Genomic DNA, 14,314 nt, shown 5'->3' on the forward strand with positions numbered 1-14,314 from the left:
GCCTCTCCGGCCACTCGCCGTTTTTGTTTGTTTGTTTGTTGTTGTTACACGCCTACGGCCCCGGCAGCCTCCTTTTCCCCCACCTCGGCGTTTCCCGGACGCCTCTTTCTGAACCCTCTAACTGCGCCCTCCTCGGACTTGCTCTGACAAGCCAGTGCAAATCAGCTGCGCTTGGGGCACTTCAAGCCTCTCCTGTAGCCCTTGTTTCACTTGTTTGACCCCTTCGCCCTCCGCCAACGGGGCCCGCCAAACACTTCTCAAACGTCAACACGTGGACACGCTTCCGCGACAAGCCCCTTTCTCTTTGCCTAATCAGGCAATCTGTACACGAAACCAGCACCGCCTCGCCGGCTCCCCGCACCGCCCGACACCGCCCTCCACTGCCCTTCACCGCCCGCCCGCTGGCAAGGGCATTGATGCTGCGCCACGCGGAAAAATCAGGCAAAAAAGAAATCCAAACTGCTATTTTTAGCTCCTCCGAACGCTACACGCTAAACATAAGCCCTATACACATCTTTCTGCTGCAATAACTAACTATACCGCATCTACCTATCGTCTTCTGTCTGTCTGTCTGTCTGTTATCTGTCTGTTATCTGTCTGTTATCTGGCTGCTGTCTGGCTGATGTTTGCCGCAGACTGGCCCCTTCAAATCCAGAATGTGGTGAACTCCTTCTCTGCAGGCTTAGTTAGCATGATCGTGTGCGGAGCACGGCTGCCCGTGTCATTGTTGTCCTGGTGGTTGGGCTGGATCAACCCAAACGACTCCTCCGGTAGCATTGAATTGACAACGTCTTCAAAGTGCTTAGACACCACTATTGGAGCAATCAATATTGCAGCAAAGAAAAATATAATTGTAAAATAGAGTATCGCATACTTGCCAGCCTCAACCTTTCTCTTTTTCTCCTTGGACACGGTGTAGATGGGTCCCCTCAAACGGTTCATCGGACTGATCCACATGATCATACATGAATGCCAATGGTCGATGTAGGGCACAAATAAAATCGGAGTAAGTGATATCAATATTCCGTGTCCAATGAAGAAGTCTCCACTGAAAAGACTCATCTCACTAATCTTGACGATAAACTCCCTTAACGGTTGAGTAAATGCGTACTTGCCCAATTCAAACCATTTTCCTGACCACCACGCTCTGTTACTTCTATCTTCCTTCATTTCTCGACTCAAGAAAAACAACTTGCATGCCTGGATCAGACATCTTTGTAAAAATATCGACGATGTGAATAATATTAAAGTTCTACTGAAGTTGAAACCTTCCAACACCCAAATCATCTCAAAAGTAATAATATGAATGAAAACGGCAAATAAATGTGAAATAGCAGCTAGAACTGATGGAATTTTGGTGCAACATAATGATAAAATAGGTCCAGCAAATAGTGACAACGGAAATACGATTATCAAGACTATTGTGTTCAACACTATCGGACAAATAGTAACTATTACCAACCGTATCAACAAATTAACCTCTTCGGGATTTTCGACTCCTGATTGTGAATTCATGAATAGGTATGCAACGACAATAAAAAATGCCTGTATAAATGGAGCTAAAACTTCAGCCATAAATGCATTCATGAATGGAGCCTTCGGATTATGCTCTAAAATCTTCTCATTTTCTCCATTTTTTAGTTTAGCCCTCTTGAATCCGGTAAATCTAGATCTGGTCAATCTAGTATATGTGATCCATGAGTTTAAATGCCATTTGGAATTTCCACGACTAAGCCATCTAATAAATTCTCTGTAGTCTAAGAAGAAGTCTGTCCAGGAGAATTGATGAGGATTGAAAATAAATGGTGATAAGGTCAAAGAAAATAGAGTAATCCAAAACCATAAAACCGATGGTTGCCACATTGATATAGTAGCAAAGAGCAATAATAAAAACAATCTAGATCCAGCATATATTGATGTGGGAGCGTAGGCTGAATACAATTTGGTAAAAGAAACCCTGGTTATGGAAAAGCCCCTTCCTGTAGAAATATATCTTGCTCCCCCAAATATGATATCCTTTTTCAACGAATCTGTATAAATCTGGCAAACAAAAACCTCAAAAATTGGTGATAGAGATACAAAATGCATGAATAATCTATTGCCAGCTTTCCAAACACCTCTTTCTGATAACTCATGCAACACTAAAGGAACAAAAGAAATGAAAAAGCAGATGAAAATAGACAAGACATATCTGCTGACCCAATCTAAAACAGGTTGCAAGTTTTGACATCCGATAGGAATCTGCAAATCTGTAATCGGAACATCCTTATCGTAAATACAGGATATTAATTCATGGTTAAGAGCACCCAAATTGATAACAGTCAACATGAAAACTTCCAATGAAAACATAATGAAAAGATTATTGATATGGAAACCAGGATGTGCGTAGTAAAATGACAAAAACCTGTCTAGTGACATCTGAGTTCCAATGTAATAGTATTCCCTTGAAAGAAGCTGTTCACCCATTCCTCCTCCAATTTTTGTCGTGAAGTTCAAGATTGAACTAAACCCTAAATCTCTGCCTTTGCCACATTGATAATAATCACAATGCTTGATTTTACCACCACGACAAATAGCATTCATACCAGCATAGATATCTTCGTTTAAGTGTAGTCCCTTCTGTGCTTTAGAAATCCCACCTCTTGTACACATGAAAATAGCATTCAAAAAGTCCGGATGACCATAATGTAATTTACCACCAATTTCAGATAAAGTTCGGGCAAACATAGTTCCAAATGTTTGTTCTTTTGAAGCAGCAACATCACCTAGAACACCGGAGTTTTCTGAGAAAATATATTCTCTGGCGCCAACAATTGCAACAGGGCTCTTATTTTTATAGTGTTCGGAAGGAATATATGGATACTCCGAAACATCGTCCAAATTTTCAAATTCGGATAATAAAGATCTGATTTTTAAACACTCTTCAAGGTAGTTGTCCTGATTTGCGTCAATGACTTGAATAAACTCTCCTCTGTAATATATGATAGACATATTTTGATTATCAGACTTTCCATCGCCCAAGATAGGATTTCCTGAAAGCTGGATTTTAAATTTCTGTTTCAACTCGTTGGCTTTAATTTTAGGATCTTCTTTATCAACCTTCTCTTCAATCGTGTACATGACCGAGAAATATTTAGTCTCTTCGGTTTCTGGATCAATTTCTTTTTTGAGTGATGCAATCAATAATGATGGGTATGTGTTGATCATTGCATTAACATTTGACATTTCTTTCTCATCAAAACTCTGTAGTTTTTGCATAGAAACTAACATTCTAAATTTCCGATCAGCAAGCAAATTCAAATAATCCTCAAAAGTGCTTGGGCTATTAAAGTAGTTTTCCATTTCAGGATTCTCAACTTTGTGCAACAATTTTATTGCCTTAGTGTAGTTCATAAACCCTGATACTGTCCGATATAACGTCTGTGTCTTAAGAGACGCCCAGATTCTGGTTCTCATTATATACTCCGGTGCAGAAGATTTGTATCCAATACAGTAAAGTGGTAAGTCATTGATTTTATTGTCAACAAATTCTTTCTCTGTTTTAGGCGTGAGGTATCCGGAATCACTTCCATCATTTTGACTATCCTTTAAAGTCTGTGACATGGCCATAATTTTTGTATCAGCAACAAAATTTCTCCATTCATGTGGAAACATAACTTTCAAATATTCCAACAAAGACATTTTAGAGCTTGGGTCTTGCCTTATGATTTCTTTCAATTCAAGTAAAATCTTTTCAGAATAATGAGGAATAAAGACGGTAAATTGTGGCATTGCTTCAACTGGAATTGGTTCAGGAATCGAACTACTCAAACTTTGAGCAAAAAATGAAATTCTTCTTTCTGCTTCAGAGTTTGGAACAAAAAAATCAGTGATTTCTTTACCACTGTCATCTTGATAAAGAAAAAATGTGGGAGCTCTTAATGCCATTCCTCCATTGGTTTCATCAGGAACAAGGGAGTATATCATTTTTTGTGCTTGATCCTGGGAAAGTAAATGCTCACGGTATAAGGAGATTATAAGAGCATTCCAAATCTGAGAAATCAAAAATATTGAGTCGTATTTTACTTCCAGCTTAGCCGTGGCTAGAAGCTTGGAGTGAATTCTTGATGGTAATCGAGTAAATACGTTTCTCCAAGGCGAAAGCATTGATATGCCGCTTGAAAATGATAAAGACAATGAAATAATACAATTCCAAATAATGTACCAAAGGTAGGTGTCCAAAAAGAATAATATCAAATCAGTCAAGAACATCAAACCCAAAACGAAGTTGTTTTGATTCCTGCATAAAACACCCCCAATGAAATGATCTCCATGGCATCTTGACTCCATTATATTCAAATTTCTGATAGGATCTCTTAAAGAAAGCGTCAAAAAAAAGTAAGATTCTAGAAATTTAGCTCCAAAGACTAAAATCCATAATATGATAGAAATTACTCTACTTGATTTCTCTAGTTTTGGAAATGAAGCAGTAAACACCTTCATAGGATCATAAATGTTCTTCTTTGAGAATGAAATTTTGAACAAATTAGCAGGAGCTTGAAAGGAGAACCAAATTGTTGTCAAAATTGAAATGATGAATTGAACCACGGAGACAATAAATCCAGCATGAGAAACAGCGTTAAATGGAACGTACCCTAAAACAAAAACTGATGGTGCAAAATTAATAATACTTATGATCACCAAAAGAAAAAGTCTCTTAAATAAACTAGGTCTGCCAGGCCATTTTCGAGGAACATACGAGAATTCAAATAGTGTGGCCAATATCTGAATTACGCAACCCACAGTACTACCAAGAGCAACAATAGAATATCTTAACTGTATCGTAGGTTGATTATTCAAAAGGTAGCTATATTCATAGGTGTACAACGTTGGTGAGTTAAAACTCGAATAATACCAAAACATGTTCAAGTGAATAATCCAAATCCTACTGAAGTTGGTGGCAAGGTGCCACCACGATCGTTTTTCCTTGTACGTTTTATAGAACGATTTTTTCCATATGATATCGCCGAATCTTTCATATCTATCCTCTTTTGGAATATCAACAAGTCTTTCTTTTCCATTTGGTGAAATTGTCAAGCTTCTAATTCCTTGATAATACCAAAAAAGTTGATTCATATCATCATATCCAATGATTTGATGATGATCTTTTTCCCGTCTAATGTACTCACCATCATACAATTTGTATTGTTGGTCTCTGTAATATTCATACAACGGAGTTATAATACGATCAAGGTAATCGTTCTGAGGAAGTTTGACATCAAGAGACTGGCTTTTTACCTTCTTCAAATAATCGTGGGCACATTTAAATATGAAGCATAATAACTCTGGCACAAATCTCATATTATTTGCTTCACCCCAAATCATTAAGAATAGCGCTACTTGATATACCATGTCTGTTGGTTTCAAGTCATACATTTTATTTCTCCATTTATACTCAATAAGCTCGGATTTTTTGGTGGTATAAAAATCCACATCTAGCATATCTTTCTGTTTCGATTTATTCTTTTTGAGAGAATCAATACCATCTAACAAGTTTGAATCTGTTTCAAGCATTGCACAGAAATACCATTTCCTATAATTTGCATGTTCACCACCTATGTAATCTGCATGAAGAGATACCAAAGCATTCGCAGCAGAGCCACGACTGGACTTTGAATCAAGTTGAGACATGAACAACTCATATGTATTCTCACAATTATCTTTTTGGAAACCAAAAATCTCACAAATATCTTGAAAGATTGCATAGATTTCATTTGAAGAAACAGGTTGCTCTGGATCTGTATTGTAGGAAAAGTATAAGTCAAAATCTAGCTTATTTTCAGTTTCACTTGATTGAGTGTTGTCGAAAGGTATTTTATCTGGATTGAAAATAAAGGGATTGGGATTAGGATTAGGCTGAGACTGTGACTCTGACTGTGACACAGGAGGAGGAGCATAAAATTGGGGATTTTCTTGCTTATGTTCTGAAGGAACACCATCAGCATTTTTCTTTTTCCTTACAGTTTTGGAATGGCCATTTGAAGGATTTTCTGCGCTGGGTGACTTATCCGGATCAAAGTTATTGTAAAGGAAGTAGTCCTCCATGCTATGGTTATCGATTGGTATGGCCGATAAATACTTTACAACACTTCAATTCAAAAAATGCTCAGGCATTGGAAGGCAAATTCAACTTTTATACTTCTTAGTTGTCTATGGAAAGGAAATTGACTATACCATATCATTCAAATTGCCCTTTTTCTTGGATTTGTATTACTGAATTGGGTAATTCGTCGGCTCTGTCACATTACTCAAAGCAACCTCTGCATATGCAAAAAAAATTCTCATTGTTCATTCTGGTGGAGTTCTAGTTGGGTAAATCTTGTCTTAAAGTGAAATATTGTTACAAAAAAATAACCAAAATGTATGCTTTTACCATGCTCCGCTAAGAAGATATGTCTTTATAGAACAAACAACTTTTAAACTCTTACATTTGATTATAGGTCACGTGACTTAAAACATTTTTCTGACTGAAAAATGATGAAATCAATATCTTAACTATGAAATCACAATGTTTGGCAAGTTTATTTTCCACTTTTTGATGGGCTTCTTTTGATCTCTTGTTGTTTATGGACTTTTTGAAAATATTAGCAAGAAAAATGTCAACATACGTACCATTATCTCAGTTGAAACCTCCGAGACATGCGGGGATGAAAAAGCTTGATAAATCTAAATTTGTCATAAATCGTAATGTATGGGCCTTGTTTTTACCTGAGATCAAGTATGCAAATGAGTTTTTAGGAAGAAAAGGCAAAAAAAAATTTGAAGATTCCATCGTTTTGTCTATTCCACAACATCCTTCTTTGATAGAATTTTCGAAAAGTATGTTATCAGGTTCATTAGTATCATTGATCAGCCCGAAGAATCCAAAACTAAAGGCCATCCTTTTAAAAGAAGACATCAAAGTTACGGACAAAGATAAGAACTTTGCAAATGAAGATGACTATGAGCCACAGCTACTTAAGGAAAATGTCACCGAATCAACTTACCTGTTGTTGAAAAAACTTGGGTCAAAATATAAGATTTACAATATAGCTTTTGATTTTGATTATTGGTCTTATGACGACATTTTAAAAGCTATTTTACCGGAAGATCTCATAGAAAACTGTCCAAGTGCATTCACGGTAGCTGGACATTTAGCCCATTTAAATCTAAAAGAACAGTACATGCCATATCGAAACATTATTGGAGAGGTTATTTTGAACAAATTTCCGAACATAAGAACTGTCGTCAACAAAACAAACAATATCACTTCTGAGTTCAGAACATTCCAAATGGAATTGTTGGCTGGTGAAGACAACTTTGTAGTGACTCAAAAGGAATGTGGTTGCCTTTTCACATTCGATTTCCAAAAGGTATACTGGAATTCCAGATTGGCCACAGAACATGAACGACTTATCAATTCTTTTGATTCTGGAGAAGTTGTTTGCGATGTGATGGCTGGTGTGGGTCCGTTTGCTGTACCAGCTGGTAAAAAACCCTGCTTGGTATTTGCCAATGATCTTAATCCAGAATCGTATAAATACTTGAAAGAGAATATTGGAACGAATAAAGTCTCTTCCTTTGTTGAGGCCTCAAATTTGGATGGTAGAGAGTTCATTAAACAATCTCCAAAGATACTACAAAACTTTAGAAAATCAGTCTCTAGCATAAAGTTTACTGACAAAGGTATGAGCAGCAAGAGCAAAGCAGAAAAAGCGGAGCCTTCTACGAAGAAGAGAACGATGAATTTAGATGTTCCCCTTTTTGTGTCACATTATGTTATGAACTTGCCTGATTCAGCTATCACCTTTGTGGACTCTTATATTGGCTTATTCAGCAACGCATATCCAGGTTTGAGCAAGGAAGAAGTCAAACAGCTAACGGGATACAAGTTACCCGTCATTAATGTTCATCATTTTGAGAAATACAAAGAAGAAGAGATTGAAGGTGATGTTGAAGAGGAGTTGAAGAGAAGGATGCACCGAAAAGTAGTAGAGCAGTTGAACTTTGAAATTTCTATCGAAAGCTTGAAGTTTCATTTGGTGAGACAAGTCGCCCCTTGTAAACTAATGTATTGCATCTCTTTCAGATTACCTGAGGAGGTTGCGTTTGCCCCACAATAGAATTATATATTATGTCTAGATAGATTTGTATTAATAGAAATTATATAAAGCACCCTGTAACAAAGCCAATATTAACATAAACCGAATAAAAACTGAAAATGCAATTTCTCGTACAAATAATTGTTTATTTCTCTAATTAAGTTAAGCCCATTACTCACTGAATCCCTTTTTGCTCAAGCATAGCTGACTACTGCGTCTGAGGCTCTCTTTCTCCATCTCATTGCACTCCAAAATGAGCCGTAACTCCAAGTCAAGTTTTCGGCACCTTCCATGTATCCGGTGTACTTATTGAACTGTTCGCTCATATTACCATGTTCATCAACATGTTGCTTGATGACTTCTAGGAACGAATCAGCATACTTCATCAGAGATAAAGTCGTCTCAACAAAGGCGTGAGAGTTAAAGGGAAGAACAACCTCTTTAGCTTCTGTCGTGATGTCAAAATCTGTAAAACTTGCATAAAATACGTACTGATCTTTTGTTATGACTAAATCTTGGTGATGGAAATATAGGTAGTAGACCAACTTGAACAGAACTTCAGAGGCTGTTGCGGTAGAAATGAACCAAGGATTACCCTCACTTATACCATAGCCGTCATATCGATCTTCAGGGTATCTTCCCAAAGCTAGGCCTTTAGAAAACTTTCCTTTTTCTGTGTTGATTGGGTATCTATATCTCATATCATTCACAAGTGCAGAAAGCGTGCTTATGACGGCAGTATCGTCTATTGAGAAGGGTATATCTATGAAGTCGGTTGGATCGTCCAGGTCATGGGCCCTTAAGGTAGCTAGTACGGATCCGATGTCTAAGCCACATCTTTGTCCTTGCAAAAACAAAGACGGTGTTTCAATCAGGTAGGGAATGTCGGAAATCTTGAACCCTGACTCAAACAGAATGAAAAATCTTAAAGATATGAATGCGAGTCTCAACTTCGAGTTGAAATCCGAATCGTCACAGTCTCCTGAGATCTTGATTCCGGACTTCAAAGCTTTTAACATGGTCAAGGAAGTGAATAGATGGACCGAATCAATTTCCTCCCACAAGTCAAACCCATTCTTGTTCCAATTGTTTGCAATGTATGTTAGATCCGGCTTAAGAATCTCGTTATAGATATACTCGATGCTCGGTAACTCCGGATGAGTCACAGTCAGGTTGTTCTCAACCAAGAAACCGATGTAGTTTGCGATGGTGATAACTCTTAGCCCCGGTCCATCTCTTTGGGGCCGTCCCCAATTTTCCTTGAACGGTTCCGAGTTGGCCATAAACTTTGGTTCCCCTAATCCATCTAGGGATTCCCAAGTGCCCGATCGGTTGTCGATTCTCTGTAGTTTATATGAGTTGCTTATGTATGACTCGATGGCATAGATAAGCTGCTTTGACAGGGGGGAGTCCAAACTATCCTGATGATCCTGAAGATACTCAACAAGCGAATTAATTGTAATGGCAGCATCTCTCACCCACTGGTAAAAATAGTTCGGGTGGCTTTTGGAGGGCGACGCAATCACTGCCCCATCCGAGACCTCACCTGAATGGATCCCGACGCCTCCGATGTTTGCCAAAATCCCGCTGAAGGCTCTTTCCGTCTGTTCATCCAACCACGAATCAAGATCGCTAGAAGTGTCATTCAAGTCGTAAAAGCTCTCGATACCTTCGTAGACGTAATCCCTCGACGCCTCCTTCCCGAAGACCGCCGAAGTAAGTGAGCTGTACAGAGTTTGCACCACGTCGAAGGGGTTCAGCCAGCCAGATTTGTTTGAAGCATACTGGCTGATCATGCTGCAATATCGGAAGTTTTCGCATATCGGAACCGACTCAAAGGGAGTGGCCGATGTCCCTATCACGAGAGCGGACAAGTATAGCGCAAGTTGGTAATGGCTGAATACTAACATGATGTACCAATCTCAAGCTCTTCAGGCAGACCTATCTCTTCTGTACGGAAACTGATACCCAAAAACACCGAAGAGATTTTTTTGTTTTTCCGACGTCAAGTCAATCAATAGATCAACAATACTAACGGTAAGCGTTATATTCCGAACTTTTCCGATAAGCTCTCAAACTAGCAAGATGTAGGTGGTGACCTTTCTCAAAGCACTCTAGTAAGCAATGTGTGACTGATAGCTAGCGACAACTGCCACTTTCTTTTGCGAGCCAGGGCCAGCACTAGAACAAGAAGAACCCGCTGGAGGAGCAAACACAACAACAGGGACAATCGATTATGTCTGGATCGATAAGGTAAGCAACTGCTAAAAACGGTATATTTTGTGGGGAAAGGCAACAGTTCCCGTCATGGGGTCGTGCAAAAAGCGAAAAAGAGGGACTGCCGTCGATCGACTTAAACATTGCGACGATCGACTTAAAAAGGGTTTTTTTTCTCTTTCGAGGTTGCCAGATACTCCGGGGGACCGAAGATTTCGGAGATATGGAAAAGACAGGCGCCTCTTCCTGCGGGTCCGGGCCATTTCGCAGTGGAGGCGGCAGGGAGCCCAGCCTGAGCTGGATAGACAGGAGACGTTGGTTGTTTCTTTCTTTGCGAACTGTTTTTTTGCACAGTAGTGAGGTGGATGATTTTGCTGAGATCGTGGTATAGTGGAAAAAGCGGCCAAGAAGCGGGAAAATGCCTTACGAAACCAAGAAATTGATTGAAGTGCTCTCCAAGTATGCGACTTGTGACATGTCGGATGCGTTGGTCAAGCACAAGCACAAATACGGAGGCTCTTTGCCAAACCTGAAACGGTTCTCATCGAACTCACAGGGGAAAACAATGGTGGGCAAGGCCTACACGGTGTTGTTTGCTCCGAAGGACGATCCAAGAGAGGCGATTGCCGGCGGGTATATTGACAAGTTGCCGGAGGACTCCGTTTTGGTGATCGCCACGACCATGAACCTCCAGAAGAAAGACGCACCGTTTACCAAGATGTCGAATGCCCTCTACGGGGGCTTGATGTCCACGAGAGCACAGTATTTGAAGAGCACGGGGACGGTTGTCTTCGGAAGAGTCAGAGACATCGACGAGCATCTGGAGCTCCATAGGGACGTGTTTTCCTACGGGCTCGGCTCAGCAGCACACGGACCTGTGGTCAAGATGGTTGGCATCAACGTTCCCGTCGAGGTCTTGATCGATGGGTACCCGGAGCCCTTCACTGAGACCATTAACCCGGGCGACATCATAATGGGCGATGATAACGGCGTGGTTAAGGTCCCCCACGACGACGAGTTGGAGTCAATCCTCGAGTACATTCCAAAGAGAGTTCAGGCGGACAATCTAGTGAAGGAGGACATCCTCAACGGGGAGGCTTGCAACCCTGCTCAAAAGAAGAGAAGAGCAGGACTTTGATTCTATTCTTCCCTTCCCTACATAGAGCTTATGTAATTTTGTTATGAACATCGCGTTATTGTCGAAAAGCGTCCGTCTGGAGAAGGGAGGAAAAAAAAAATTTCTGTTGCCACTGATACGATAAGTGCTGCCAATTCATATGATTGTTGGGAGGGTGGGGAGAAGCAGTAGCAGCAGAGATAGTAGCATTTTCCACTCTACTTTATCCAACGACGAAACACTATGGTGGCAGACACCACATACTATGATTTGCTTGAGGTGAAAAGTACGGCAACCGAGCTTGAGATCAAAAAGTCGTACCGAAAGCTGGCCATCAAGTACCACCCAGATAAAAATCCGGGGAATGAGTTGGCGGCAGAAACTTTTAAAAAGATAAGTGAAGCCTACCAGGTGTTGAGTGATAAGGAGAAGAGGGTGAGGTATGACCAGGTGGGTATTCAAGAGAATGGAGGCGCAGAAATGGTTGATCCTGAGAAGTTTTTTGATGACATTTTCGGTGGTGAATCGTTCGTGCCATATGTTGGTGAATTGACTTTGTTGAAGAACCTCACCAAGGAGATGGAGTTAGAGCAGACACAGGAGGCAGAAAAGGAGGCCAACAAGCTAAAGCAAGAAGAAGCGGACCGATATTACGAGACCCACAAAGTAAACATATCTTCTAACAGATATTTGGGCGACGAAGGCCTGAGCAACATGAGTGTAGAAGAACAGCAGAAAGCATTAGAGGCAGAAAGGAAAAAGCTTCACGATGCAGAAAGAGAAAGGATTGATGAGGAACAGCGACAACACAGGGAGAAAATCCAAGATGAGTTAACGAAGAAATTGATCAATAGATTATCACTGTATACCGAAACTGATAAGTCAGAAGACGTTGTCAGATCTGTGAAAGAGAAGTTCAGATTAGAAGCTGAAAATCTCAAGATGGAGTCTTTTGGTTTGGAGTTGTTGCATACCATCGGTACCATCTACTACAACAAGGCAAGCACGTTCTTGAAATCGCAAAACACCTTTCTAGGCATAGGCGGATGGTTCGGCACGTTGAAGGAGAAAGGTGGAATAATCAAGGACACGTACTCCACCATAAGCATTGCCCTAGATGCACAGAGCACGATGCAGCAATTGGCAAAGATGAACGAAAGAAGAGAAAAGGAAGCGACCAAGGCGAATGAATCTGGTGAAGATACTGACGCAAAGGGAGGAGCTGAGGTAGAAAGCGACACAGATATGAAGAAGAGCAATGGAGGCAGTGTGTCTGGAGATGCTAAAGACGTCACAAGTTCGGCGGATTCAGCAGGTGATAAAGACGTGAGTGAAACCAAGGAAGTGCCTGCAGCGGATGCTAAAGGAAAAGAGAAGGAAAAAGAGGACGAGGGCCCTGTTCCTACCGAAGAAGAAGTAGCAGAAATGGAGAAAATGCTTATGGGCAAGATAATAGCCGCTGCATGGAAAGGATCGCACATGGAAATTTCTTCTAATTTGAGAGAAGTGGTTTCTAATGTGCTCTATGACGAAACCGTACCACTTTCGAAAAGGGTTGAGAGAGCAGAAGCGTTGAAGATCATTGGCACTGTATTCAAAAACGCAGAAAGATCTAAATGGGAAGCAGAAGAGGCAAAGATTTTCGAGGAGTTAGTAGCCGAGGCTACGCAGAAGAAAACCAAGAAGAAGTGATTCTCCGAGATTGGTACACGAGTTTTATTCGGCGGTGCTATATAGACAAATAGATAGATACAAATTATCTCTCTTTTACTAGTATGAGAAATGTTCAAAAGTGTAGTAATATTTTATTATGATGGGAACGTGTGGAAATCCTGTCCTCATTTGGGTGTTGATATATACAGAAACATTAGATAACGGCATCTACTTTTATAAATAGCACAGAAGAGCGTAGCGGGAGTTCTATTTTTCGACAGAGTAATAGACCCTTCTCAAATCGACCACCTTCTTTCCTCTCTCTAATGCCATCTCTTCGGTTGTCTTCTGCTTGAGAAGAGCCTCCATGGTGCACTTGACGACGTTCATTTTGCTTCTGGATCTGTAAACCTTGGAGGATAAATCCTTGATACCTGCACATTGTGCCAACTCGAAAACCATAGGGTTACATCTCAAGCCTGAACCTGGAGGAGAGGATCTCAAGTGGACGACAGAGGCACCAAACTTGTGTTCAATGTTACCAAATATTGTTCTGTCCTCTAATCTTGGGACTTTCACAAGGTTTTTCACCGCCTGCCAGTGAGCCTTCAAGATGGCGGTACCTGGTTCTTCGGGATCCTTCCCCTCTCCAATACCCAACATACCATTTCCATCACCAGCACACACCAAGGCGTAGAAGGAATTGATTTTACCTTTCGAGGTTTGGTTTCTGACGGTTTTCAAAAGTAGAGTTTTCACTTTCAAACCCATGATGTATCTTTCGTTGAAGCCAGTGGCAAGGGACAACTTCTTTGCAAGCTCGCCCAACTCAGAACGTTTCTCACTGCCTTCTGTGTCTAAAATCTGGTTCTTTGGCACGTCAACCTCGTTAGGTTGTGTCACCTCGGTAAACGAGTTCGGCTTCCCTATGGCATGATCAAAGTATTTGCTCTTCTTGGTGAAGTCTGTGAGGAAGTGGGGGGCAAACTGCACAGGGTTCAATTGTCTCTTTGCAAAATGTTTTGGATCGATCACGTTTTCGGCCTTCAAAATCGAGTCGACAACCTCAGGATCGTAGTACTTGAGCAAGTACTGCACATGGTTGAGCTTCTTCGACTCCACGCTGGAAACTTCCTTTTGCAGTATTATTCTCGAGCTCGAGAACATACGTCTACTCACAGGTGTCAACATGGCTCGTGTATGTTTG

The 14,314-nt window shown here is 40.6% G+C and overlaps 6 protein-coding genes across 6 annotated transcripts; 3 read left to right on the forward strand and 3 right to left on the reverse strand.

Annotated features, from left to right (window-relative positions):
- Window positions 1-379: 379 nt before the first annotated feature.
- On the reverse strand, window positions 380-4,535 carry PICMEDRAFT_15387 (hypothetical protein). The gene has a single exon (XM_019160802.1). The coding sequence runs from the start codon at window positions 4,144-4,146 to the stop codon at window positions 646-648; it is 3,501 nt and encodes a 1,166-aa protein (XP_019018551.1). The 5' UTR covers window positions 4,147-4,535; the 3' UTR covers window positions 380-645.
- A 2,033-nt stretch (window positions 4,536-6,568) lies between these two features.
- Window positions 6,569-8,228, forward strand: PICMEDRAFT_15388 (hypothetical protein). The gene has a single exon (XM_019160803.1). The coding sequence runs from the start codon at window positions 6,636-6,638 to the stop codon at window positions 8,139-8,141; it is 1,506 nt and encodes a 501-aa protein (XP_019018552.1). The 5' UTR covers window positions 6,569-6,635; the 3' UTR covers window positions 8,142-8,228.
- Window positions 8,229-8,314: 86 nt separating this feature from the next.
- On the reverse strand, window positions 8,315-9,916 carry PICMEDRAFT_32063 (hypothetical protein; the record flags this gene model as incomplete). Its single annotated transcript, XM_019162739.1, has 1 exon — window positions 8,315-9,916. One exon carries the CDS (start codon window positions 9,914-9,916, stop codon window positions 8,315-8,317), a length of 1,602 nt encoding a protein of 533 aa, XP_019018553.1.
- Window positions 9,917-10,408: 492 nt separating this feature from the next.
- PICMEDRAFT_15389 (hypothetical protein) lies at window positions 10,409-11,565 on the forward strand. Its single transcript, XM_019160804.1, has one exon. The coding sequence runs from the start codon at window positions 10,756-10,758 to the stop codon at window positions 11,473-11,475; it is 720 nt and encodes a 239-aa protein (XP_019018554.1). The 5' UTR covers window positions 10,409-10,755; the 3' UTR covers window positions 11,476-11,565.
- A 67-nt stretch (window positions 11,566-11,632) lies between these two features.
- Window positions 11,633-13,146, forward strand: PICMEDRAFT_50157 (hypothetical protein; the record flags this gene model as incomplete). Its single annotated transcript, XM_019163144.1, has 2 exons — window positions 11,633-12,649; window positions 12,872-13,146. Exons 1-2 carry the CDS (start codon window positions 11,698-11,700, stop codon window positions 13,144-13,146), a joined length of 1,227 nt encoding a protein of 408 aa, XP_019018555.1. The 5' UTR covers window positions 11,633-11,697.
- A 228-nt stretch (window positions 13,147-13,374) lies between these two features.
- PICMEDRAFT_71515 (hypothetical protein) lies at window positions 13,375-14,298 on the reverse strand (the record flags this gene model as incomplete). The annotated part of the gene is made up of 1 exon (XM_019163942.1): window positions 13,375-14,298. The coding sequence occupies one exon, from the start codon at window positions 14,296-14,298 to the stop codon at window positions 13,375-13,377; it is 924 nt and encodes a 307-aa protein (XP_019018556.1).
- Between the last annotated feature and the right edge of the window lie 16 nt (window positions 14,299-14,314).

This window comes from Pichia membranifaciens (assembly GCF_001661235.1).
Source record: "Pichia membranifaciens NRRL Y-2026 unplaced genomic scaffold PICMEscaffold_2, whole genome shotgun sequence".
Lineage (NCBI taxonomy): Eukaryota > Fungi > Ascomycota > Pichiomycetes > Pichiales > Pichiaceae > Pichia > Pichia membranifaciens.